At 46.7% G+C, this 24,801-nt stretch overlaps 2 protein-coding genes across 3 annotated transcripts in view; one reads left to right on the forward strand and one right to left on the reverse strand.

The window, feature by feature from the left end:
* The window catches only part of DAGLB (diacylglycerol lipase beta), a 28,001-nt gene extending 17,542 nt beyond the window's left edge, over window positions 1-10,459 (forward strand). Inside the window, exons 10-15 of the mRNA XM_034988341.1 lie at window positions 725-805; window positions 901-1,028; window positions 8,153-8,221; window positions 8,308-8,380; window positions 9,289-9,539; window positions 9,654-10,459. Of these exons, the coding sequence (XP_034844232.1) occupies window positions 725-805; window positions 901-1,028; window positions 8,153-8,221; window positions 8,308-8,380; window positions 9,289-9,539; window positions 9,654-9,849 (798 nt within the window). The 3' untranslated portion in view covers window positions 9,850-10,459. The remainder of the gene's footprint in view (window positions 1-724; window positions 806-900; window positions 1,029-8,152; window positions 8,222-8,307; window positions 8,381-9,288; window positions 9,540-9,653) is intronic.
* A 2,983-nt stretch (window positions 10,460-13,442) lies between these two features.
* RAC1 (Rac family small GTPase 1) overlaps window positions 13,443-24,801 on the reverse strand; it is a 25,393-nt gene continuing 14,034 nt past the window's right edge. Inside the window, exons 3-7 of one of the 2 annotated variants that reach the window (XM_034988344.1) lie at window positions 24,311-24,428; window positions 17,855-17,911; window positions 16,291-16,353; window positions 15,380-15,539; window positions 13,443-15,061 (exon numbers count right to left, since the gene is read on the reverse strand). In XM_034988344.1, coding sequence (XP_034844235.1) covers window positions 14,931-15,061; window positions 15,380-15,539; window positions 16,291-16,353; window positions 17,855-17,911; window positions 24,311-24,428 — 529 coding nt within the window. In that variant the 3' untranslated portion in view covers window positions 13,443-14,930. The remainder of the gene's footprint in view (window positions 15,062-15,379; window positions 15,540-16,290; window positions 16,354-17,854; window positions 17,912-24,310; window positions 24,429-24,801) is intronic. The other variant, XM_034988342.1, reaches the window with a different exon arrangement.

Consider the following 24,801-nt stretch of genomic DNA (forward strand, 5'->3'; position numbering starts at 1 on the left):
TTAGCTTCCCTTGGATGTGGCCGGGTCAGCCCTCTCCCGCGGAACTCGATAGTGACCGGCTCGGGAATTTGCAGGAGCTTTCGAGGCAGCCGCGAGTCTCCCATCTCGGCCCAGGATCTCCCCCGCTTCGTGCGGGGGGAGAAGACAGGCCCGTCTCGTCCACGGGGTGCTCTCTCCTCCGTGGAGACGGCTTCATTTTCAGGAAGCCTGGTTCTTAGGACAGCTGTATTTGTTAGGTTTTATGTTGTATTTATTCTCTGGAATTAAAACCTAACCTTCCTAGAACTCAGCTTCCAGTGGTCTTCGTTTTGCCTCTGCAGAAACCGGATGCTGAATCCGTTAGCACCGATTCAGAACTTTATGTTTTAACGTCTTGTTAAAAGATCAGTCATTTATCATCTAAATGGGACCGGCCATCGGGACCGTGGCCCGCGCATACAGCAAAATACCGTGTGGCTGCAGAAAAGCCACGGAAAGATCCGTTGGCTGGAAAGGTGTTGTGGGTGGTCCCCGGAACTAGGCACGGAGCACCCGCTCCACGTGGAGCCCATCCCTGCGCCGGGGGCCAGGAGCACGGCGGGGCGCGGTAGCTGCGGCCGCCGATTCCCCGACGCTCACCTCGGCTCTGGGGAGACGCAGAAGCGTGCACGGCGTAGCCCTGTCATGGGGCCGAACCTGCCTCGTCCGATGACCAACAGCCGCCCTCTCTTGTCTGCATTTTTAGGGGATTTCTCAAGCCGCCAGATACGTTTACCAGCGCCTCGTCAACGATGGGATTTTGAGCCAAGCATTCAGCATCGCTCCCGTGAGATTCTGATTTGCCTTTTCTTTCGCTGTCTGTCCCGCGTGCGCAGTCTGCTCCTTGGCCCTCACCGTGCCGCCTTCTCTGTTGGCCCGCAGGAGTACCGGCTGGTGGTGGTGGGCCACAGCCTGGGGGCGGGCGCCGCGGCCCTGCTGGCCATCATGCTCCGGAGCGCGTACCCGCAGGTCCGCTGCTACGCCTTCTCCCCGCCCAGGGGGCTGCTGAGGTACGTGCGTGGGGGCCGCTCCGCCGCCGGGACTTCCTTGCGCGCGCCCGCCGCGCCGGCCTGTTTGAAGGCCTGGTCGGTGGAGACGCTGAAGGGCCTCTCCCGGGGCCGCGGGAGCGGAGCTCCGCGCTCCTGCCGGTGCAAGCGGACGTGCAGCCGCCCGGCGGCCCGGCATTAGGGCCGGGGGCGCGAGGTCACGATCTGGGCCGTGACTGCGCGCAACGCAGAAGACGCGTCTGTCGCTTCCCGTAGGGACGGAATTCGGGTTTTTTCTTGTGGGGAGAACCTGGAAGATTTTTTCTCTTGGCAACTTCCAGACGCACAGCAGGTGACTGTAGTCGCCCAGCTGTGTATTCTGTCCCCGTCAGTGACTGTGACGTACTTATAACGGGGACTTTGTGCCCTTTGACTCCCTTCTCCTGTCCCACAGGCCCCACCTCTGCAACCACCAACCCCCAGTGTCTAGATTTGTGAGCTTGGTTTTTGGTTTGCGGTTGGTTGGTTTTCTAGATTTCACACGTAGGTGAGATCCCGCAGTGTTCGCAAGGATGAAGAAGTCTGTGCGCCTTACCTCGGGGAGCATAATGCCCTCCGGGTCCATCCGTGTTGTTACAAATGGCAGGACTTCCTTCTGCTTTATTCCGTCTTCATTCTTTCACGGCCATCGTGTGCATATACGCACACACAACCCTGTCTGATCCGCTCACGTGCTGACGGACCCTTCCGCTGCGCTTTGCACATGCCGGCTGGTGCAAATGACGGTGCCGCGAACACGGGAGTGCACGCATCTCTTCAAGTCGGTATTTCGCTTCCTTCGGCCGCGTACCCGGAAGTGGCATTGCCGGATGATACGGTAGTTCCACTTTGCCCTTTCTGAGGAACCTCCGTACTGTGTTCCCCAGCAGCTGCGCCTACTTACATTCCCCCCAGCAGCACACGAGTGTTCCCTGTTCCCCACGTCCTCGCGCCCACTTGACATATCTGGGTTTGGGGGGCTTTTTTGTTTTTTTTTTTTAAGATAAATTCCCATGGCTATAAAGGACACACGACTTTTTTTTTTTCTTTTTTAAGATTTTATTTTTATTTATTTGACAGAGACAAAGAGACAGCGAGAGCAGGAACACAAGCAGGGGGAGTGGGAGAGGGGGAAGCAGGCTTCCCGCCGAGCAGGGAGCCCGATGGTGGGGCTCGATCCCAGGACCCTGGGATCATGACCTGAGCTGAAGGCAGACGCTTAACGACTGAGCCACCCAGGTGCCCCTCCAAGTGACTTTTTAATATTTTGATTTCATATTCCTAATCTGATATAACCTGACAAGAAAATTATCAATAAATCTTAAGACTGTATTCAGCAGCTTTTTTTTTTTTTTTTAAAGATTCCATCTATCTATTTGACAGAGAGAGAGATAGCGAGAGCAGTAACACAAGCAGGGGGAGTGGGAGAGGGAGAAGCAGGCTTCCCACCGAGCAGGGAGCCCGATGTGGGGCTTGATCCCAGGACCCTGGGATCATGACCTGAGCCGAAGGCAGACGCCCAACGACTGAGCCACCCAGGCGCCCTTGTTTTTGTTTTTGATCCTAGCCATTCTAACAGGTGTGAGGTGAGATCTCACCGTGGTTTTGATTTCCATTTCCTGCTAAGTAGTGATGTTGCGCACCTTTTCACGTCCCTGTGGGTCGTGTGCGGGTCTTTCTGGGGAAAATGTCTATTCAGATCCTCTGCCCATTTTTTAAGCTGTTTTTTTGCTGTTGGGTTGTGTGAATTCTTTATATATTTTGGGTATCAACCCCTTATCAGAGGATTTGCACATTTCCTCCCATTCCTTTTGTTGGGGGTGCCCTTTGCCGTGCAGCAGCTTTTCAGTTGGATGCAGTCCCTCTTGTTTATTTTTGTTTTTGTCGCCTTTGCTTTTGGTGTCAAATCTAAAAAATCATCACCAGGACCAACGTCAAGGAGCTTACTGCCGGTTTTCTTCTAGGAGTTTTCTGGTTTCAGGCCTCATATTCAGGTCTTTAATCCGTCGTTGAGTTATAATTTGTGTGTGTGTGATGTGAGCTGGGGGTCCGGCTTCATTCTTTTGCACGTGGCTTCAGTTTTCTCACCACCGTCAATTGAAGAAACTGTCCTTTCCCCATCGTATATTCTTGGCTCCTTTGTTGTCAGTTACTTGGGTATTTCTGGGCTCTGCGTCTGTTTTTCTGCCAGTACCATACGGTTGTGGTCACTGTGGCTTTATAACCTAGTTTGAAGTCAGGGAGCATGAGGCTTCCAGGTTTGTTCTTCCCTCTTAAAGATGGCTTTGACTACTTAGGGCCTTTTGTGGTTCCACATAAATTTTAGGATTATGTGGACTATTTCTTGAAAAATGCCATTGGAATTTTGATAGGGATTGCAGTGACTCCGGGTTGCTTTGGGTGGTTTGGACATTTTAACGGTATCGTTCTTCCAGTCCGTGAGCACGGAACATCTTTCCACTCATTTGTGTCTTCAGTTTCTCTCATCAGCATCTTACTGTAGGCAGGTCTCCACCTCCTTGGCTAAATTTATTCCTTCATATTTTTGGGGGGCAACTGTTAAGTGGGAATGCTTTCTTATTTTTCTGATAGTTCATTATTAGTTTACAAAAAGAACAGATTTCTGCACACAGGCATACCTTGTTTCATTGTGCTTTGCAAGTACTGCTTTTTCTTTTCTTTTTTTCTTTAAATAAATTGAAGATTCGTGGCAACTCTGCCTTAAAAGCAAGTCTGTCGGGGCCCCATTTCTCCAACAGCATTTGCTCACTTTGTGTCTCTGTCTCATTTAATAGTTCTTGGCAATATTTCAAATTTTTTCATTATTTCATATTTTGTTATATTGATCTGGGACCCATGATTATGACTGATTAGCTGAAAGCTCTGATGGTGGTTGGCATTTTTTAGCAATAAAATATTTTTTAATTTAAGTATGTACATTGGCTTTTTAGACACGTTATTGCACACTTAATGGCCTTCAGTGTGGTGTAAACATACCTTACATGCACTGGGAAAGCAAACAATTCATTTTCCTCACGGTGTTGCAGTATTTGCTTTACCGCAGCAGTCTGGGACTGACCCTGCAAGACTCCCCAAGTTGTCCCTCTTGATTTGTGTCCTACAGCTTTACTGAATTTGTTTACTGATTAAGTTTGAAAAGCACATTTTTTCCTTTCTTACTCAACATACTTAACCCTGTATAATCTTTGCCCTGATTATAAAAGAAATTTGTGCTACAATTGAAAAGAAGGAAAAAAGGGGGAAAAAATAAATTTGTATCCAACATAGAAATTTTGGAAAATATAAAAAGGCTGAAAGATCAAAGATCTTCTACCCAGAATTCACCATTGTAACTATTTAAGTTTGGGAGCCCGATGTGGGGCTCTATCCTAGGACCCCAGGATCATGACCTGATCCAGAGGCAGATACTTAGCCACCCAGGTGCCCCTAAGTTCTTTTTATTTTAAAATATATACTTGTACATATGAAAAGACATGAGTGACTTTAAAAATACCTGAATTTATAAATTGTGAAACAACATAAAACATATTTTTGAGATTAAGCAGCAAACATCCATACAGCTTGGATGCATTTTGCTGTCTGAAAAAAGCCCTACACAAAAGACCTATTGTAAGATTCCATTTATGTGACCTTCTAGAAAAGACAGAAGTACATGATGACAGAAAGCATACCAGTGGTTGTCTGGGGTTGGGGGTGGGATGGATTGCCAAGGGACACAGGGAGCTTTTTGGGGGTGATGGAAATGCTCTTTATCTTGATGGTGGTGGTAGTTAAAACAGTTATATGCATTTGTCAGAACTCATTGTACACTTACAGTGGGTGATTTTGCAGTGTATACCTCAGTAAGGCTGATTTAAAAATATACACACATCGGGGCACCTGGGTGGCTCAGTTGGTGAAACATCCGCCTTCAGCTCAGGTCAAGCCCCACATGGGGCTCCCTGCTCAGTGGGGAGTCTGCTTCTCCCTCTGCTCATGCTCTCTCAGAAAAAAAAGGTCTGTACCCAGGTTGAGAATCGAGCAGTCCGTGCCTTCGAAATTCCCCGAGCATCCTCTCCTTTCCTGTCCACAGAACGTCACCATCCTGATCTTTGTGAAAATTCTTCCTTTGCTTTAAGGTAGTTTTACCACCTATATGCAGGTCTCCGCATAATAGTTTGGATTTGTATGGTTTTGAAATTTATTTTTTTGAAATTTATAGAACTAGAATTGTACTTAATTTTATTCTGTGACTTCCCTTTTTTGTTCCCCATTGTTTGATGCCTGTAAGACGTGATTCTGTCCGTTCTGGTTCTGTCTCGTCGTACATCGATCACAAATGGTCTGTGTCACTGGTTGTTTGGACGCCCTCTGGTTGTAGATGGAGGTGGGAATTCCTAGCACGCGTGTGCACACGCTCCCCCTTCACGTTACACGCCCGTGTTCCTGCGCCAGTTTACGCGTGCCCGTGGCGAGTTGGCCACGCCCCATATTCCCGACCGTCAATCTCAGACTTAAAACTTTTTTGCCAGTGTGATGGGTGTGCAGTGATGTTTCATTGCGGTTTGATTTGCGTGTCCGTGATTGCTAATGAAATTGGGGCTCTTTTCATGTATTTATTGGCTGTTGAGTTTCCACTTTTGTGACGTTCTTTTTGGCTAAAAAGCATGTTGGCTATTCTGAGCCCTTGACGCCTGCATGTCAATTTTAGAATCATTTTGCAAGTTCCATAAACAAAAAGCTTAGACTTTTTATTTCAGCTGCCTTTATTTTCTAGTTCAATTGAGAGGTAAGTGACGTATTACTGAATTTTCCCACCTTTGAACATGAAATCACTTTTCAGATATTTAGGGACTCTTGAATTATCTTTCAATTTTTTATGGTTTTCTCCATAGTCTTACACATCTTTTGCTGACATATATCAATCTCCTAGAAATTTGTCTTTTGATCGTGTATCCAACAGCCTTGTTAAATTTGATTAATTGTAATTCATCTGCAGATGCTTTTTTTTTTTTTTTTACTGTATAAACTAATTTCATGAATGACAGTTTTGTCTTTTTGCCTTTCGGGGCTGATAGGATCACCATTAAAATGTCCTGTGTCCCTTTGCCCTCGGTCCCTTCCACCCACCCCCCAGGTGCACAAGGGTCTTTTTTGTCACTATAGTTTTGCCTTTTTCAGAATGTCATAAAAATGGAATCCTACAATATGCAGGATTGTGTTGCATTTTCTTTTACTCAGTAAGATGCATCCAGGTTATGTGAGTGCTTGCTTTAATCTTAAGTGTATGGTCTTCAGTGTTCTCGATTGAAAGTTTTAGATTCTCAAATCTGTGAAGGCCTAGTCACGCGTGACTGCCTCTTCTCTGTTCTCCCACTTTCAGAGCCTCCCATCAGACATCGCGCCCCCTTGCTCTTGTTTCGCATCTCCAACCTCTCGTTCATACCTCTGTTATCTTTGCTTTTAGTGCTACGATCTGGATAGTTCTTCAGGTCTGTTTACTAGTTCACTGATTCTCTCTTCAGTGCTTATGATGATCTGTTAAAACTATTGCCTTATAATGGAATTTTCATACAAAAATTAAAAATTCAAACCAAAGTAAAGAGAATAGTATAATAAGCCACCATTTCATCAGCTTCAATAATTTGTTAACATGACTGACCAATCTTCATATACCCCACCGTACTGCCCACAGATCCCCGTGGCCGGAGTACCTTGAAGCAAATCTGAGACCTATCATTCATCTGTAAATACCCTAATATGTCTCCAAAGCATAGAGCACTTAAAATTTGATTCTAGTAATTGATCATGTTCTCCTAATTATCTCATAAATGGTTTACAGTTGATTTCTTTAAATTCCAAACAAGGTTGGATTAGATGTCCTGTGTCCCTTTGCCACTGGCCCCTTCCACCCCCTCCCCCCACACTCCCCAGCAGTGGGTTTGTCTTGGAACTGTATTTTTGTTTTTAAATCAAATTTAAAAGCATGTGTAAAAGGGATCCACACAGACACGGAAATTCTGTAACTCTCCTTTAATGTATAGATATTTCAGTTCCCTCTTTATTTCTGAAACCAGGTTAGTTCTGGAGAATCCACATTCTGGATTTCTCTTGCATATTCACCATGTCACTTAACATGTTCCTCTGTACTGTTGGCTGTATGTCCTAGAAAACACAGACTGATGGATCAGTTTCAGAATGATTGCTGAAGGCAGTTTGAGATTTTTTTTGCAGTTTGTTTTGTTCTTATGTGATACTCCCACTAGGGATGTACAGCCAAATTTCTGTTCTTGTAGTCACTTGAAATAATTCTTCTGTTTGGTTAATAGCACTGTTTAGGTTCGTTTGTTTCATTTGGCATTTGATTTTAGGAATTGCTTTTGTTGTTTTAATTTTTACAATTATATAAACCAATGACATGGTTCCACAGACAACTCTATAAACAAGTTACATTCAGAAATGTCCCTTTCTGTCCTTGTTCCCTGAGGTAGCCATTAGTGTTTGACTTAGTTTTCCATTAGTCTCATTTATATATGAAAGCAAGGATGTGTATCTTTGCATCCCTTCTCCTGCATACCCTTCATGCCCTTGTGCATCTGCTTCTTTGACTTGACCACACATCCTGAGATCACCCCCCACCGCACACTGCAGCCGTGAAGGACTCGGTACTCTGCGGGCGGGCCGGGTTGTGAATTGAACTGTTCTCCACAGATGGGACATTTGGGGTTGGAGCCTCTGCTATGACAAGCAGTAAGAGCTGCAGTGAATAGCCTTTTGCGTCTTTTTACCATTTTGCCAGAGCGTCTTTGTTAGATTCCTCCAAGCAGGGGTCGCTGAGTCAGAGGATGCAAGCATAGGCTCGCTCAGTCTGCCATCTTAAAATCTGGTTGGTGGATGTTGTGGCTTTACTAGAATCTGGCAAATGAGTTGCTGTGATCAGAGTATCTCCATTTTACTTCTCTTTTCCTTTAAAGGGTAGAGAACAGTTTTATACTCTGAAAACTTACCTCACTGACCTGGCAAAGTGACTTGATTTCCCTTTGGAGTTCTTTGTGGGCAATATAATCCTGAAACTTCACTAATTTTTTTTTTTTTCCCTGAAATTTCAGCAAATCCCTTTATGAATACTCTAAGAACTTCATCGTGTCACTTGTCCTAGGCAAGGATGTCATTCCCAGGTGAGTCAGCTGGATGCTTCATCTGGGCTTGCAGCAGCTGAAAGACCAAGTACTGAGCCTCCATCTGGTCTTTTGCTAATAAACAGGTTAAGTGTGACTAACCTGGAAGATCTGAAGAAGAGAATCTTGCGAGTGATTGCTCACTGTAACAAGCCCAAGGTAACTTGCGGGGCCCCGTAAGAGGATCTAAGGAGTTTGAGGCTGTGTGTGCCAAGGAGAGTTTGTTTCTCAATTCAGAGCCTCTTCGACCAGGGCATTTGATGCTGTTGCCGGAAGCGCTTTCTGACCCTCCAGACAGACTTCTGTCTGCTGTTCTACAGATGATGCCGAAGAAAGCAAACGGCCGAGTCAGTCATGAAATGCCACAGTTAGAAAATACTATAGTAGAACCATCCCTGTTCTAGTTAAGTGATTTGCTTTCGGTCATACTCTCTTAGCCCTGTCTTGTGACCAACAGTACTTTGATGCTTTTGGTCCCAAAGCTTGGATAATAAGGCTGCTGAACAGAGTTTAAGAAGTACTAGCGTATGTATACTGTGCAATATTATGGTCGTTAAAAATGGTGACGTAAGTTTTTGTTTACCACTAGAGAAAGAGAGTGATGTATTGAAAAGTTTTTTTTTAAAGGGCAGGTCTAAAAATGATTCTTCGAGGATCTATCCCCTAAGGCAGGGTATATAAAGAGTTTTTAGAAGTGATTTTAACTAATTTTCTGACATTTTTTATTGTTACTCAAATTCTTTTAAAATAAGCTTCTCCTTACCCCCAACTACCCCCCCCCCGAGTTTTAAAAATTAATAAATGTCATGAAGGGAAAGAGTAAAGCTCGTCGGCAGGATTTGGTTTTTACGTATCGCTTCATGTTTGATATGGCTTCATGGCCCAAGAGATGCAGGAGTTTAGGCCACTGACCTCCACGGCCCTAAGATCCAGGATTTAGAAAGACCATTGGTCTGAGCTCTGAGGGTCACCGTCCTCTGGCACGAGCTTCTGGGGCCGGGGTCTGTGTTGACAGTGAAAGCGTCACAGAGTAACAAGCAGGCTGCCTTCTTGGGTCTCTCGGCCAGTACCAGATTTTGCTGTACGGGTGTTGGTACGAGCTGTTCGGAGGAAGTCCGGATAACTTTCCCACGGAGCTGGACGGGGGCGCCCAGGGAGACCTGACGCAGCCGCTTCTGGGGGAGCAGAGCCTGCTGATGCACGGGTCCCCGACCTACAGCTTCTCCAGCGACTCCCCCTTGGAGTCCCCCACCAAGTATCCCCCTCTCTACCCTCCCGGCAGGATCATCCACCTGGAGGAAGAAGGTGCTTCAGGGAGGTAAGTGCAGGCCGCGTGGGCACGGAGCTGACGGGGCTCAGTCCACACAGATCGAAAACACACAGGTTTCAGCCTAAAGGGCCGCTCCGCTAGTTCACCTTCTGTCTTTCCCAGGTTTTGGCGTTCTGCTGCTCAGTACAGTGCCAGGTGGTCACACGAATCACAATTCAGCAAAATACTCATCGGTCCCAAGATGTTGACAGACCATATGCCCCACGTCCTGATGAAGGCCTTGGACAGCGTGGTGTCGGACAGGGCCGGCTACGTCTTCTGCCCAGCCCGAGGCGGCTCGAACGTGGACATGGTGTAACCGGGGCTCATGCAAAGTGCTCCAGGACGACAGACCGACACTCCTGTTGTTAAACTGACAAAATCAGTGATTCCCATGATGCCAGTACCTTCGATGTCCATCGGTAGAAATTGGATGGTCTTCTAAAATCACTGAATAATTTGGGAAGTCCTTTTGATCCCAGTATTAGCAGGATCAGTTATCAGGAGAGAGCGTGGAGAGGATGGGGCTCATGTAGGAAGCTTCGGGAAGCTCCAGGGCCATTCCTTGGTGATCTGAGAACTGCCCCCAGGAAAGGATGGGAACCCAAGGCCAGGTTTAAGACCCTGATGGATCGATCCGTAGCTTCCCACCCCTGACACCACCTTTTCACTGACGGGGTCTTACCACTGTTGAGAGGAGTCTGACCTGGGCATACAGCTGTGCAATTTATTCTGCAAACTGGATTTTCCTGGCTGCACAGATGGGCTTTTTCTCCTGGGTGGCCCTGAGGTCGGGCTGCGAACTGGGACCCCTGTCCCTGAGCACTGAGTCTCCACATCAAGCTCACTGCTTCATTTGCACATAATAATCTGGCTTTTGGAGGTCAGCCAGTGGATTCAGGGGGAGTTAATAAAGCACTTACACGTGTCGTTCATGTCTGGACAGTGATGTACTCGTCCACTGGATGTTTCCAGGAGGGTCTATTTTACTGGGTAGTTGTATAGCAATCCTGTTTTAAAAGTTTTCTATCTACTGTAAACAACAAAAATGCAGCCTTAAGCTTTCTTGGAGCTCTGGGCTAAAGGCTGGCGATCACACAGGCATCTGATTTAACCCCACTGAAGTGCCAGAAAAATGACAGTAAGTGGATCTCTTTAAAAGCATAAACCCACAAGGATGGGGAAAGAAGAAAAGGAACAATTGGTTGACTAGAGGTAAACAGAATCCTAAGTGGAGGAGGAAAGACCAGAACTACCCTGGTTTACAACTCCGAATCCCCCCTCCCCCACAGCAGAGCAGGGGATCAGTGAAAGTGAGGTGGCTTACTTGAAAGCTGGAGGAAGTCTGGCCCTTGGTTCGCTCTGCGGGGAGGGGGCCCTGGACAGCAGTGCAGCGGGAGGCAAGGAGATGGTGCTCCTCAGCTTCTCACACTTAGAGAAGATGCCAGACCTCTAAGATTCTCCAGGGCAACCTGACCTCTAAAAACCCCTCCTCGGGGCCTCTCGGCCATCACGCCAATACCACCTTAGCCTCTTGAGTACCTGCAAAAGCCCATTTAAAAAACTCTGACTGAAATGCCATGGTGTCCAACTGCCACAAGTTTTGTTTCTAAACAATTCCTGTACGTTCCTAGTGGCAGAAAGCTAAGCGATCTCGGACACCCCTTGACACCACCATGGTGCCCAGTTTCCAATCTCGCCCCCGCCCCCCATTTTTAAGATTAATGTATTTTAGAGAGCAAGCATAAGGAGGAGGGGCGGAGGGAGAAAGAGAATCCCAAGCAGACCATGCTGAGCAGGGAACCCGACGCAAGGGCTCAACCCCAGGACCCTGAGATCACGACCTGAGCCAAAATCAGGAGTCAGACACAACCACCTGCACCCCCCAGGCGCCCGGCTCTCAACCTTAAGCATGAGCCAACGACTATTGGGCACACGCAGAACAAGGGACTGGGAGAAACTACCTGGCTACCGCTTGGGAACAGAGAAAGTGTTGTAACCATAAAACAGATCCTGAGCCTGAAAAGTGGAGAATAAAGAAGAATGCCTGAAAATTAAAAGCATGACAGGTGGACCTCCAGAGCAGCTGGGCGGCAGATAGCTGCATGGTGGCAGACGGAGCCCACCCAAGCACAAAGGAGAAAAGCAGCCCAGGATGTGCAAGACGGAAAAAAAAGCCCACAGAACTTATCAACAAAAGTTCACCCCACATAACAGCAACGGCCAAGGAAGATCCAAATGAGTTGCCTTCCAAACTGAGGGGAATGCATTTCCAACCAGACAGAAAGGACCAGGGAAGAACAAAGTTATTTTCAAAGACACAAGGGCTGAGAAAGATTCCCACACACTTCTCAGGAAACTCTTGGAGGAGTTGCTGAAGATGAAGAAGCAAATTAAAAAGGAGTCGGGCACCTGGCTGGCTCAGTCAGTCGAGTATTCGACTCCTGATCTCAGGGTCATGAGTTCGAGCCCCACGTTGGCCGTGGGGATTATACTAAAGATCAGCACATCGGGAAATGGTGGCCAGAGCATTCTGAGACTCTAGGAAAATAAAAATCGGTGAAACACAAAATACAATCATCTTGAGAGATTTACACTGCAGATGGAAGTTCACTTAAATCATTAAGCACACAGGAAATGAAGCAAAAAAGTATAAATTATCCCTAAAGAAACCAGAAGTTTGTGCAGCCAAATTGTTATCCCACGGCTTGGCTAGGAATATTCACACAGTAACAGATACTAAATAGTGACCACCAACCCAAATCATTCTCTTGTGTCGGGGGGGGGGGTGCTGCCATGCACAGACTATCTGTGGTAACAGCCAAAACTGAAAATGCAACCAGCAATAAAGTGACTTAGCCTGACCCCCAGGGAGGGGAGAGGGGCTGGAGATTGAATCAAACAAACCGCCTGTCATTTAATAAGCATGGCTATGTAACAAAGCCTGCAGAAAAAAAGGGGGGGGGGTGCAGCTTGCAGGTGGGTGAGCATGTGGAGATTTGGGGAGGGGGCTCCTGGAGAGGGCGTGGAGGCTCTGTGTCCCTCCCCCATACCTGACCCTAGGCATCTCTTCCATCTGGCTGTTCGAATTCTATCCTTTCATAACAAACTGGTGATCTAGTAGGTAAAAAAAAAAAAAAAAAGACATGTCACTTAGGCATATGGAGGTAAATAACAAAGATTAGTTAAAAGAACTCAAATTGATTGCCTTTGGGGAAGGTGTGAAGGGAGAAGGCTGATGTTTTTGTAGCAAACCTTTGGAACTACGAGGTCTTTAAACTGCGTATTTATCTTTAAAAAATGCTCAAAACTAAAGCAATCTTCAGAGCAATAAAAAGGATAATATAAAAATTTTATTTTGTTTTTTAGAGATTTTATTTATTTATTTATTTGAGAGAGCGAGAATGAGAGAGAGAGTACATGAGATGGGGGAGGGTTAGAGGGAGAAGCAGACCCCCCGCCGAGCAGGGAGCCCGATGCGGGACTCGATCCAGGGACTCCAGGATCATGACCTGAGCCGAAGGCAGTCGCTTAACCAACTGAGCCACCCAGGCGCCCTAGAAAATTGATTCTAACATGACAAGTTCATAGTACAGTTTCAGGCTCTAGAAAGGATCTTAAGGTCATACTCAGCCTCCTCCCTACCTCCCAAAATCTGCCTCTTCAGCCCAGAGCTCGGGCCCAAGATGTGCACGCACATGTGCCCCAGCGTGGATGTCACCATCTCCCCAGCATTCAACAGATGCAAAACCCAACCTGCCCCCCAGCACCAGTGCTTGCGGACTCCTCCAGCCCCCCACCAGCATGAAAAACCTACACTAGAAATTGTTTCCAACAACCCAAGATTTTCAGGTGAGACAATGGAACACATACCCCAGGAGGCTGTTCTCAAGAATTCAAGTGTTACAGTCATATGATTCAAGGATTTATTAAGTCATACATGCAAAACATACTGCTAACTGCATTAGCAAAAGATCAATGTAAAAACACTCCACGATCCTGCAACTGTCAATTTAAAAAATGTTGTTCTAGTGGTTGAGAGGTCCAACCTTATATTCTTGCCAGTGGGTAAGTTGTACAGAACTTCGTTAGCACAAGCACGGGCTTACAGAACCTCACAGACCCAAGGGAACATGGTCAGGCAGAGCGAGAGGAAGCGTGTGTCCAGGGCGGTGAGGCAGAGAGGAAGGGCCAGCATTAGTCAGGGTACAGTACTGGTGATCTGGCAAGACAGTTCATAGTTTAGGAATATCTAAAATATTTCAAAAACCGTAAAGCTGCAACACATGATTTTTACACCTAGTTACTAGAAAACTAAGGAAAGCGCTTATTAGCTTGAATAAAGTAACAAGGAAACAGGAATGCACTTTTACTAATCTAAAAAAAAAAAATTTCTAATGCATTATCAGAAAGATTTTATAATACAAGGAGGCATATTGCTCATTAAGAAGGGGTTCTATAAGAAAAGCACTAAGTTAGCAACTATGGGAACGACCAGTTCAAAGATGAATTAAATGCCCAATTTCAGGAGGGATGGCAGGTCTCAGAAAAAGGAAAAGCTTAAACAGTGATAATACCGACCTTTCTTCATCATTTACTGCACTGGACAGAAATAAACCTTTAATATTTTACCCGTGACACTTTTACTCAGTTTAATTAGGACGTGTACAATGTAGTGTAAATTAACCTCTGTGTTTTGTCAAAATACTGTCTTCATTCTTTGATCGCGTCACGTGCTGCACACCCCCCGGCCCGGGTGCCCACAGCTGGAGCGGACACTTCGCCGGGGGGACATGGGAGGAAGAGGTCTGTTCAGAATCTCAGCAAAAGCGAATACATTAACTTTTCAAAAAAAATCTCACTACAAAATCAAAAAGATTGATTCGAAGAGTTGAGTCGTTACACTCACTCTGCGAGGACGTACAGTACAGTGTTAGGGGAGGGCGCGGTGTCAGATGGCCTCCTGGTGGCAGCTGGGGAAGGACGCTGTGCCGCTTTCCTACCAGAAAGGAGCGTGGCAGCGTCTGCGGGGGCAGACCTGAGACGCTGGTTCTTCTGAAAGACACAGCTCTCGAACGGTTTAGTGCTTAGTGTTCCCAGCACAACGCAACTTAGTTCACAAGGTATTTTGGCAACTCTTAATCTGAGCAAGAATAGGGGCTTTTGAAAAATAAGGCTTTAAGAAAGCTTGCCATTTTAGGGCTAAATTTTAATATAATGTGAAAGTTTGAAATCTTACACTTAAAACCTAAAAATTACTGATTGGTTCAAAATGGTTTTATGGAAAAACTAATCTGTAACAAAAACTTGGCATTGAGTGCGAAGGCTCCACACCATTTTTGAGCAAAGCGTACAAAGGTTCCGAGGGGGACGGGGCGGGGACGGGGCGGGCCCGGACATTTACAACAGCAGGCATTTTCTCTTCCTCTTCTTGACCGGAGGGGGGCAGAGAACCGCTCGAATCGCTTCATCAAACACTGTCTTGAGGCCTCGCTGCGTGAGTGCCGAGCACTCCAGGTATTTTACGGCACCTGCCGAGAAACACAGCCTCATACAGCCACCCGGCCACGTACACCCACGCGCAGAGCCACCCTTCCAACCACCACGAGGGTGGGAAGCAGCTCCCCAGGCCCTGCCTCCTGCTGACCCACTGGGTGCAGGCGAACAACCCCTGACCTGTGCCTGGCTCCTGAAGGCTCACACCGAGGGCCTTGCCTCGCTGGCTCCCCAGAGGTCAACAGGAGCCTGAGTCAGAAAGACTCACTTTCTACCTGCCCAGACTGGACTCCCGTCTCTGCCACAGAAATAAAACCACGTGCAAAGCAGATGTGAAAATGCAGATTTCCTACCGATCTCCTTAGCCATGGCCAGACCCTGCGGGTAGGTGATGGGTGTCAGCTTCTTTTCCTTCAGCTTCTCGATCGTGTCTTTGTCATCCCTGAGATCAAGTTTAGTCCCCACCAAGATGATGGGGGTGTTGGGACAGTGGTGTCGCACTTCGGGGTACCACTAGATTCAAGAAAGGAAAAAAGTCACGACACACTCCCTCCCTGATGAACATCCTTCGCCTAAATTCCATTTCCACGGGCGCCAAACTGTGTCAGCCACCCCACCTTAGTCCCTCAGCAGGACACGGCACCCCGCCCTCCAGCCCTGCTCACCCCCCCCTTGCAATACCTTCCAGTACCACAGGCCTACCTGTGCACATTCAATTAGCAAGCTGGGACTCCCAAGACTAAGGAGCCTACTCATCAACAAGAGCAAGGGGAGAAGGGAAGGTCCCCCTCCCCAAACAATTACCTTTTGGTAAAATGAGTCAAGTTCTTAGATTATCTCCGAGAATCCTTCCTAAATCCAGTGAAGAGAGTGAACTCCAGCTGGACTGAGGTCTCAGCTCTGCCACCATGACCCCCACCGAACACATCCCTGATGACCACAACTTAAGGACATCCTGCCCGTGTCATGTTTCACTAGGAAGCATGTGAGATGCAGGGGTGCAGTCATGGTCGCCATTTTTATTAGACGACCCCATCAGACTGACTCCAAAGTGCTTGTTGTTTTAATAAGGAGCACAGCATTTCTGAATCAGACCCTGAAACTTTAGAACTCTACATAATAAAGTCCTATACTTCAAAAATTGATTTGCTACCTAAATAGAAGAGCAATTTAAATAATTAAAACTCCTATCACTAAATGGTATTTTTGCCTCCCGAGAATGACATTATGTAACAAAATGTTTCTCTAAAACATCCCCACTTACCTTTGCTCGAACATTTTCAAATGATGCAGGACTCACAAGAGAAAAGCAAATTAAGAATACATCCTATAAAAAGGAAACAGGGAGGCGTTTAGAAATGGTCTTACAATGACAAATGCACTTTGCTCTGTAAATGCTGTTGGAAATGAATCATGAGACAAAATGCACGTTATGTACCAGCAGCTTGTGTCTAAAGCTTACTCCCTCGTTAGCCCTTCAGTTCTGTCAGAAGGCTCCCAAAGCAGAGCCAGCACATGAAGCAGCCAATTACTTGGGAGAAGAAGGGAGAAGACTTACTGGAATGTGCCAGAATCTACTGGAGGCCAGGGAGGCCTCAAATCAGACCCCCCAAGAGGCTTCTTTTCCACCATTCCCAACTCCCACTAGGAACTTAATGGCCCTATTTACATACAGGGATAAAATCAAGTGTCACGATACCACTGCGGTATTTCTGTAAAATGTGGTCTCAGTTTATCAAAAGCAGAGTCTATTTTAAAACCATTTACCAATGGCGTGCTTTTCAGTAAGCTCCCCGTGTGCACGTTCGATACACGTTTAGTTGACCACTGGGTTGCAATTAAACTGCTTCTTTAAGAACTGCCACCAGAGTCCCTGGCCCAAAGTGGGGCTCAGCTGTTTGCTACGTGAGCACATTCTACCGTGAAGGCGGACGGTCTAGCGTGTGAGGGGCATCCTCCGGGCTATCAGCTTCTCAAACCCAAGCGGGGTCTCTGGAGGACTTAGCGCACAGGGCAGTAGCAGCTGAAGTAGAGGTTCAAAGGAAAAGTCAGTGTAGAGTAAACACCTGGAAGAATTTCTGACTGAATCCAGTGTGTCCCACTCTGTACTGGGTAAAAAGCTGAATTTAAAGATTTACCTATATTTTAAAATGCCTAGGAGTTTCTAAAATGCTAAGTTTTTAAGACATTTTCCTGGAAAAAGGCAACTATGCTACTTTGTGAAATGTACCCAATTCCCAAGCTAACACTTTCAATCATCCAGCTGATATCTTGTACCTGGAAAGGGAGAGAAACATCCCACACAACAGCTTTTTATAAATGACATTTTAAAAACGCTAGTGCATGCACAGGCTTGTCCAAGAATCACCGTGGCATTTGGGCACCTGATTACGTCATTTCAAAGCAAGGCTGAGTTAGCTCCCCAGCACCACATAGCCATGCCCCAGACAGGCCCGCTGCACCGGGACACCAAAGCGGGGGGAGGGCCTGGCAGCCACGGTTAGTCCCACTCCGGCTCAAGCACACGCTCCGAGGTGGAGCCTCCACGCCTCCATCTCCAACCCACCCAGAAAGGCCCCTTCACAGGAGTTCCTCCTTTCCCTCAGGAGGAGGGGAGCAAGCAGTTCACAAACCGCTTTAATTCAAGCTAATAGGTAAACTGCCTCGCTCTACTGAAAGCACATTTGGTCAAGCAAAACCCAGCCTTGAGTGAATTAAATACAGAACACTCAAGGAACGTGAGGCTCAATAGGAAATCCTGGGGAAACTAAGTGAAATGAGAGAACAGATAAAGCTTGAAACTGAGGTCGACTGAAAGTTTTACATACGGCAATCGGCTTGTCTTTGCCCCTGGAGGTTATATCCTTACCATACGTTTCTGCAACCTAGTAATGCATGAGAACTTTGTTTCAGTTTAGTAAAAACTGAGGAAGGTAAAAGTCAATATAATCCATTATTTCTTCATCAGAATTCTGTCTCAACCCTCCCAAAGGATCTGACAGCAGATGATTATCTAACAACTATGCCAAATACCACCAAACACTCCATCAAACCCTGTGAAGGTCAACGATGGTGAAGACACGAGGTCAGGCAAATACCGGGGGGAGGAGTAGGACGGAAGCGCCCTTGTCCACCCGTGGCAGCCCGCAGAGTGCTCCTTGTCCAGCAGAAGCTACGACACGCCTGAGGAAGCACACGGGCCACGGCCAGTCAGGACTGTTAAGGAAGTGTCCTTAATGAAGGTGCGTCCCTAGGCGTCGCTGGCACCCGCTAGCAACAGGCACACCTGTCAAAGACCTCCATCAAAAAGCTCTGAGACATGAGCCCAGCTGAAGCCGCCGCAAATGGGAAAGCATCTGTCTGTAAAAACAGGCCTCTGAGAGGAAAGGCTCCCCAGGAGCACGGCCAGGTCGGAGAGCCCTGAACGCCGCAAGTCTCCCGTACAGACGTGCTGGTCCTCTCTTCCCCCAAATGCTGGGAGTGCGGTTTGAGTTTAGGGACCTGCATTACTGGAGTGAACAGCACTGACGCACTGAGACCTTTCATTCCCCAACCCCCCCCCAGCTTTGGACAGGACTGCCCAGAAGGGACAGCATTTCCAGTGTTTACCACAGTGCTTTCAATTCATTCCTTTGTTCCAACAAAAATCGAAAGACTTGCTCTTCAAGCAACATAAAAACCTACAATTCTTTTAAGAGACAATTGGACAAGAGAATTATTTTAATTTCACCTCACTCAGCTTCTGGGATCTACAGTTATGAGAATATTAAAATTGCTGTAACTATCCGGGTTTAATCTACGAGCTACTTTTGAAGATTTGTGCCCCCGACACCTTGACGTGATGCCAAATCTTTGTGACACATGGACTCATGGGCATCGGCCACAAAAATGCAGCCTCAGTTCAAAATACCCTCCAACCACATCTGTTCTACCCCTTTCATTTTTTAAGAACATCTTTTTTGATGAAGAAACACGCTTTGTACTACATTAACATGCCATCTGCCTGTTCCTTTCTCCTTTCTTCCCCCAGACAAAATACGGCTTTAAAAAATACTTCTCGGGGCGCCTGGGTGGCTCAGTCAGTTAAGCATCCAACTTTTGATTTTGGCTCAGGTAGTGATCTCAGGGTCGCGGGATCGAGCCCCATGTCAGGCCCCGCACTGCCTGCTTAGGATTCTCTCTCCCCCTCTGCCCCTCCCCATCCTCTAAAACAAAAACAGAAACTAGCACTTCTAAAAAATTAAAAAATAAATAAAATGCCTTGTATTTCTGATACTTATCTCTTCTAGTAGTAATTTCTTCCAACCTTTGCCTTCTAACCCAACACCCCGAAGAGTCTGTGCTGCTCAGTATTTACGCGGCATCTCCAGGTTTACGCCCGTCCTGGTAAACCCCCGAGCTCTGCAGCAGGGCCACCAGGGGCCAGGCATGGCCTGGCCTGCTCAGCCTTCCTCCCAGGGTCACCGTGTGTCCCGGAGCCTCTTTATTCCACCTGAGCTGTCCTGGGTCACAGGCTCACCTTTCCTCTGGCTGGGACACCGCCTTCCCCAAACTGGCAGGACATTTCTAACCACACAGGCTCCCACTGTGCCTTCAGTGACTTTATTACCTGTGTATCACAAAGCAGCTCCCCCTCACCGGTCAAAACCACTGCCTCCCCTGAATGTGTGGAGGGCACCATCAAGAGACAAGTCGGCTCCTAGCAGAATGGCAGCAGGCACTTGGGGTCTCCCAGCTCTGAATGCACCATCCAGCGCTGCTCTCTCCTCTCCTCTTCCGAAGACCTTCCACCTGATTTTACTTCAGGCTTGGAACATTTTTCACTACAGGCATTCTCCAAACCAGGAAAAGGAACAGGATACATACAAACAGGGCAAAGACACTGTGCCTGTGGCATCCACGGGGAGCTGCTAAGAAAACAAGCTCTGGAGAGAGAGGTGCAGCCTGACCCCTGGGAGGCAGCCTGTGACCAGGCTGGAATGAGACCAACGGTAAAGCAATAAATAGAAGACCACTTCACAATCTTGTCTGACCACAGAGAAAGGTCACCGTGCAAACTGTAAAAACACCAAACATCCCCCTCTCCCAGCCAACGAGACTGTGTGCCTATGTCTGCACCAGTCACAGCTCTGGCCACACTTCATCCCCACCTTCTACAGGATATGGATTAAAACTACCCTGCTTCCCGCCAGCACCCCATCCACAGCAAGCCCTGCCTTCTCGAGCCCTCACCTGAATCGCACACCCCAGAGCCCTGAAGGTGTGTGCCTTGCTGGGGACAGAGGGACAAACCCAATTTGGTTTAGCCACAGGTGTGTTCCTAGTGACCTTTGGCCAGAGGACACAGATCCTGTAAAAGCCAACTTAATAAAGTAGAAAGCCATTTGAAAATCAAAGCAGCCAAGCTAAACGCTACTGTTTTTCCTTTTAACCAATGTCGAGCAGTCTAGCCCTTTCTCCAGATGAGCTCACACAGAAGGCGCCCGGCTGCCCAGGACAGGAGAGGCCCAGTTTATCAGCGGACAGGTGGGGCACTGAGAGCTTCTGAGAACCCACACAGAGCTCAGGCCTTGTGACTCTGGCAAGTCACCTAGGTTCCCACTCACACCACTAAATCCTGGAACAAGAAGACAAATACGGTGGGCCTGACACAATGCTGGGCCTGAGCACTGCTCAGACCACACCGTAATGGGGAGGGAGCAGGCCACCGAAGGTGAGTGAGCAGAACTCAGGGTATTTTTAAAAAAGAAAGTATTAAAAAAAAAAAAAAAAAAAAAAAGAGTATAAAGGTAACTTATTCAAGGATGGAAGAGGCTGAAGGACTACTTAATTGAAAAAAAACAAAAATGTGAAGGACAGTTTCTACTAAAAAGTACCACCTGCTTGTTATCTTTTGGAGAAGTAGTAGAAACAAATGCCTTACACAGATTTAACTTCGCTCCCCAGAGCCACCCCACAAACAAGGACAGCAGCGTTAAATGACCACAGGAAACAGAACGTCTGGTTTTTGGGTCACAAAGCCGTAAGTAGTGGTCAGATCTGGGTAAGAAATAGCCCATGGGCCCTTCGGGAGAGGGTCTGAGCCCAGTCATGGATGAGCCACATAACTAGGCCTGTAGACCAAAGAGTCAACAACCAGAAACCATGTTCCAGTTAGTGCAAAGTTTAAAGGCGTCCCCTCTGCCAAGGTGCCAGCCCGGAACCACCAGGCCTGCTCCTCTGGGTAGGATGGCATTTGGGGCCTGCCCCCCAGGAGCCAAGAAAACTTCCTCATCCCCAAAGGAGTCCAGCAGGCACGTCTTTAACTGCCAGATGGCTGCTCTCCCCTCTTTGCTCTAAGCACCATGACACCCTCCTGTGCCGGTGTGTGGTTTGTTACACACGACATGTGGGAGCCACCTGAGCAAGAATCCTGCCTTACCCCCTTTTAGACGTCCAAGTATTTGACAGGAAAATAGCACCTTACACAGATGGGACATAAATAGTTTAAGTCCTGCCCCAGAAGGATAACACCCCACCCAACACCCCATCCGCCTGGCTGTCAGGCCTCATACCCTGTGGCTTGCTTCAATCTGTGACTTTATCTATGCGTTCTCTAGTGTGTTCTCTAGCATACAGAGTGGGAATCTTGCCAAGTCACCTTTGACTTACTGTGAGTGACTCCCTCAGAGAAAAAGGCCACACCCTGCCTGGACCCCTTGAGTCACAGGAGGTGGTTCTCATTTCTCAGAAGTGATACCCCGCCCTTCTAGATGTATCCAGTGGGTTGGAGACTCCTACTCTACCAGTCATAGGTTAGCAAATCCACTTAAAATCTGGAATTATCAAGCACCCACTGGGGTTAGAATAATTTCCTAAACATACTGAAGACCTCAAACCATTTGGTGATTCCGAGCTGATTTTTAAAACTTAATCACAGTTAATTTTTAGCTGGAGAGATTAACTGAGACATCACTCATTCAGACCTCCCATTTTATAGTCTTGGTCTTTGTTTAGCACTATTACTATAATTCAGCTAAAGGACAATCAGCAAAACTCCACAGCTCAAAGAGATTGTACTTGGCAATTCCTCCAGCAGGAAATAAATAACAAAAGACAATGACTATTGCATAGAAAAGCTGTAGTCAAAAACAAAAAAAAAGGGAGGGCACCTGGGTGGCTGAGTCCAGAGTGTCCTGAGCGTCAGACTCTTGATTTTGGCTCAGGTTGTGATCTCAGGGTCATGAGATTGAGCCCCAAATAGGACTCTGCACTCAGTGGGGAGTCGGCTTGAAGATTCTCTCCCTATGCCCCTTTCCCCCATTTGTGCACGCGCAAACTAAGTTTAGGGGCACCTGGATGGCTTGGTCGGTTAAGCATCTGACTTTTGGTTTCAGCTCAGGTCATGATCTCAGGGTCATGAGATGGAGCCCCACATCGGGCTCTGCACTGAGCGCAGAGTCTGCTTGGGATTCTTTCTCTCCCTCTGCCCTCCCCCACTCTCGCCCTCTTTCTTTCTCTCTCAAATGAATAAATCTAAAAAATAAAAAATAATTCTAAAACTATCATTTACTAAATAGGAAGTTAAGTTTAAAAACAAAAAACAAGAGGCGCCTGGGTGGCTCAGTCGTTAAGCGTCTGCCTTCGGCTCAGGTCATGATCCCAGGGTCCTGGGATGGAGCCCTGCATTGGGCTCCCTGCTCAGCAGGAGGCCTGCTTCTCCCTCTCCCGCTCCCCCTCCCCCTGCTTGTATTCCCTCTCTCGCTGTCTCTGTCAAATAAATAAATGAAATCTTTAAAAAAAAAATAATAAAAAAACCCAAGATTTAGATAGACTGGAAATGATTGGTTATTTTCACCCACACTACGCCCCCCCCACACTCCCCCCCACCCCGACCGTAATGTCAAATCCATCCAAGGGTCAACACCTGCCTTCTCCAGGATGTCTCCTTGACCCTGACTCTCTGGTCATCCCGGCTTGCTGAGAGCATGTGCAGCAACTTCCATTCATTTGGGCCCAGTCAGCTCTGACTTGAAGAGCTCTCCAGATCTGTGAATCTTCACAGCAGCTACACTGGAGTGTCTGTGATGTGCCTGGACTGTTCTGTGTGCTTTATACAGATTGCTCATCTAATCCTATGAGGAAACAGGTCATGACTAGAACCGTGAAGAAACCTGTCAGGGTCACAGAGCTAGGAAGAGCGAGCACAGGATTTCAACCCAAGGAGTTTGCGCCACTGCCCCTGGTGTGTATTCCTTTGACCAGTGAGTCACCTGAGTCTCTTTAAAAGTCTTTAAAATACTTTTAAAATGATGAACAAACATGTAACAAGATAAGCAAATGGTACAAATAAGACAATTACTTATTTCAAGAAAAGGGCTTCTCAGCATATTTTCACCAGCTATTGATCTGATTCGCTTTGTATATATATCATTTAATTGTCTAAAATGGAAGCAAAACTAATCTAGAAGTTTTTCTGACTGGACACAGTGGACATATTTTTACAAAACTGAAACCTGAATCTACACTGAGATTTAGGTACTAAAGCCATAAAAGATGAGCATGTTTTATAGAAAAATAATACTAAACCCAAAAGACAAGTCATTAACTTGATTTTTAAGAACCTTAATCTTAACTGTTTAATTTGACTCTATGGTACCAAAACTGTTACAAAGCAAACTGACCTTGAAACTAATTACTGCTGAAACTGGTTTGCAAGAATAAAACAGTACCTATTTCATATGGCTGTCCTGAAACGAAACATGTAAAATGCATAGCACCACAATCAGTAACTGGTAATGCTACCAAAAAAAAAAGGAAACAAATCCTTGGTCCGCATTTACGAGGACATTCACTATTGAACTTAACCTTGCTACTACTTATGCCCTTGAACAATGCAGGAGGGTAGGGCCACTGCCCCCCCCCCCCCAATGCAGTCCAAACTCCATGTATTACTCTGATTCCCTGAAAACTTTTAATAAACAGCTTGTTGTTGACTGGAAGCCTTACCGATGACATGACCAGTCCATTAATATATATTCTGTATGTTATGTGTAAAATACACTGCATTCTTATACTAAAGTAAGCCAGAAAAAATGTTACTAAGAAAATTTTGAAGAGGAAATATACTTACAGTACTGTAATGTATTTATGGAAAAAAGTCCTGGTCTAAGTGGACCTCTGCAGACCAAACCTGTGTGTTCAAGTGCCAACTGTGTAATAAGCAAACCCATAAGCAATACCCAATTACACAGTCAAAATAATATATTCCGAAGGACACGTTAAAAATCAGTCATGATCCTTACTGTTTGCGGATAGGATAAGGGACGTAATCGGTCATAATCTTCTTGTCCAGCTGTATCCCATAAGCCCAGATTCACCGGTTTTCCATCTACCATAACATTGGCAGAGTAGTTGTCAAAGCTGTAGAGTGGAGAAAACACAGTCAGTCCGCAGCTCCAGAACATTAAGCACAGACTGGGGGCTTGAGTTACTGTTGTGGCGAGGGTCCCAGAGGTGTGCCAAGGCTAGGAGTAGCCTGGAGGCTTCCAGGGCAGCAGATGCACCAGCACGCAGGCATGAGGAGCCTGAGTAGCTAAGAAGTGGAGGGAAAACCGGCTGCAGTGTAAGGAGAAAAACATGCACCTGAAGAAACATGCCTGAGAAACAAAGGACAAGCTATTCCATTTAACTGAAACAAATTACTGTCAGCAATAGAAAACCTTCGTTTTTTTTTTTTTTTTTTAAAGATTTTATTTAGGGCGCCTGGGTGGCTCAGTTGGTTAAGCGACTGCCT

The sequence above is a fragment of the Mirounga leonina genome, unplaced genomic scaffold (assembly GCF_011800145.1).
Source record: "Mirounga leonina isolate KUSES-001 unplaced genomic scaffold, KU_Mleo_1.0 Mir_454, whole genome shotgun sequence".
Lineage (NCBI taxonomy): Eukaryota > Metazoa > Chordata > Mammalia > Carnivora > Phocidae > Mirounga > Mirounga leonina.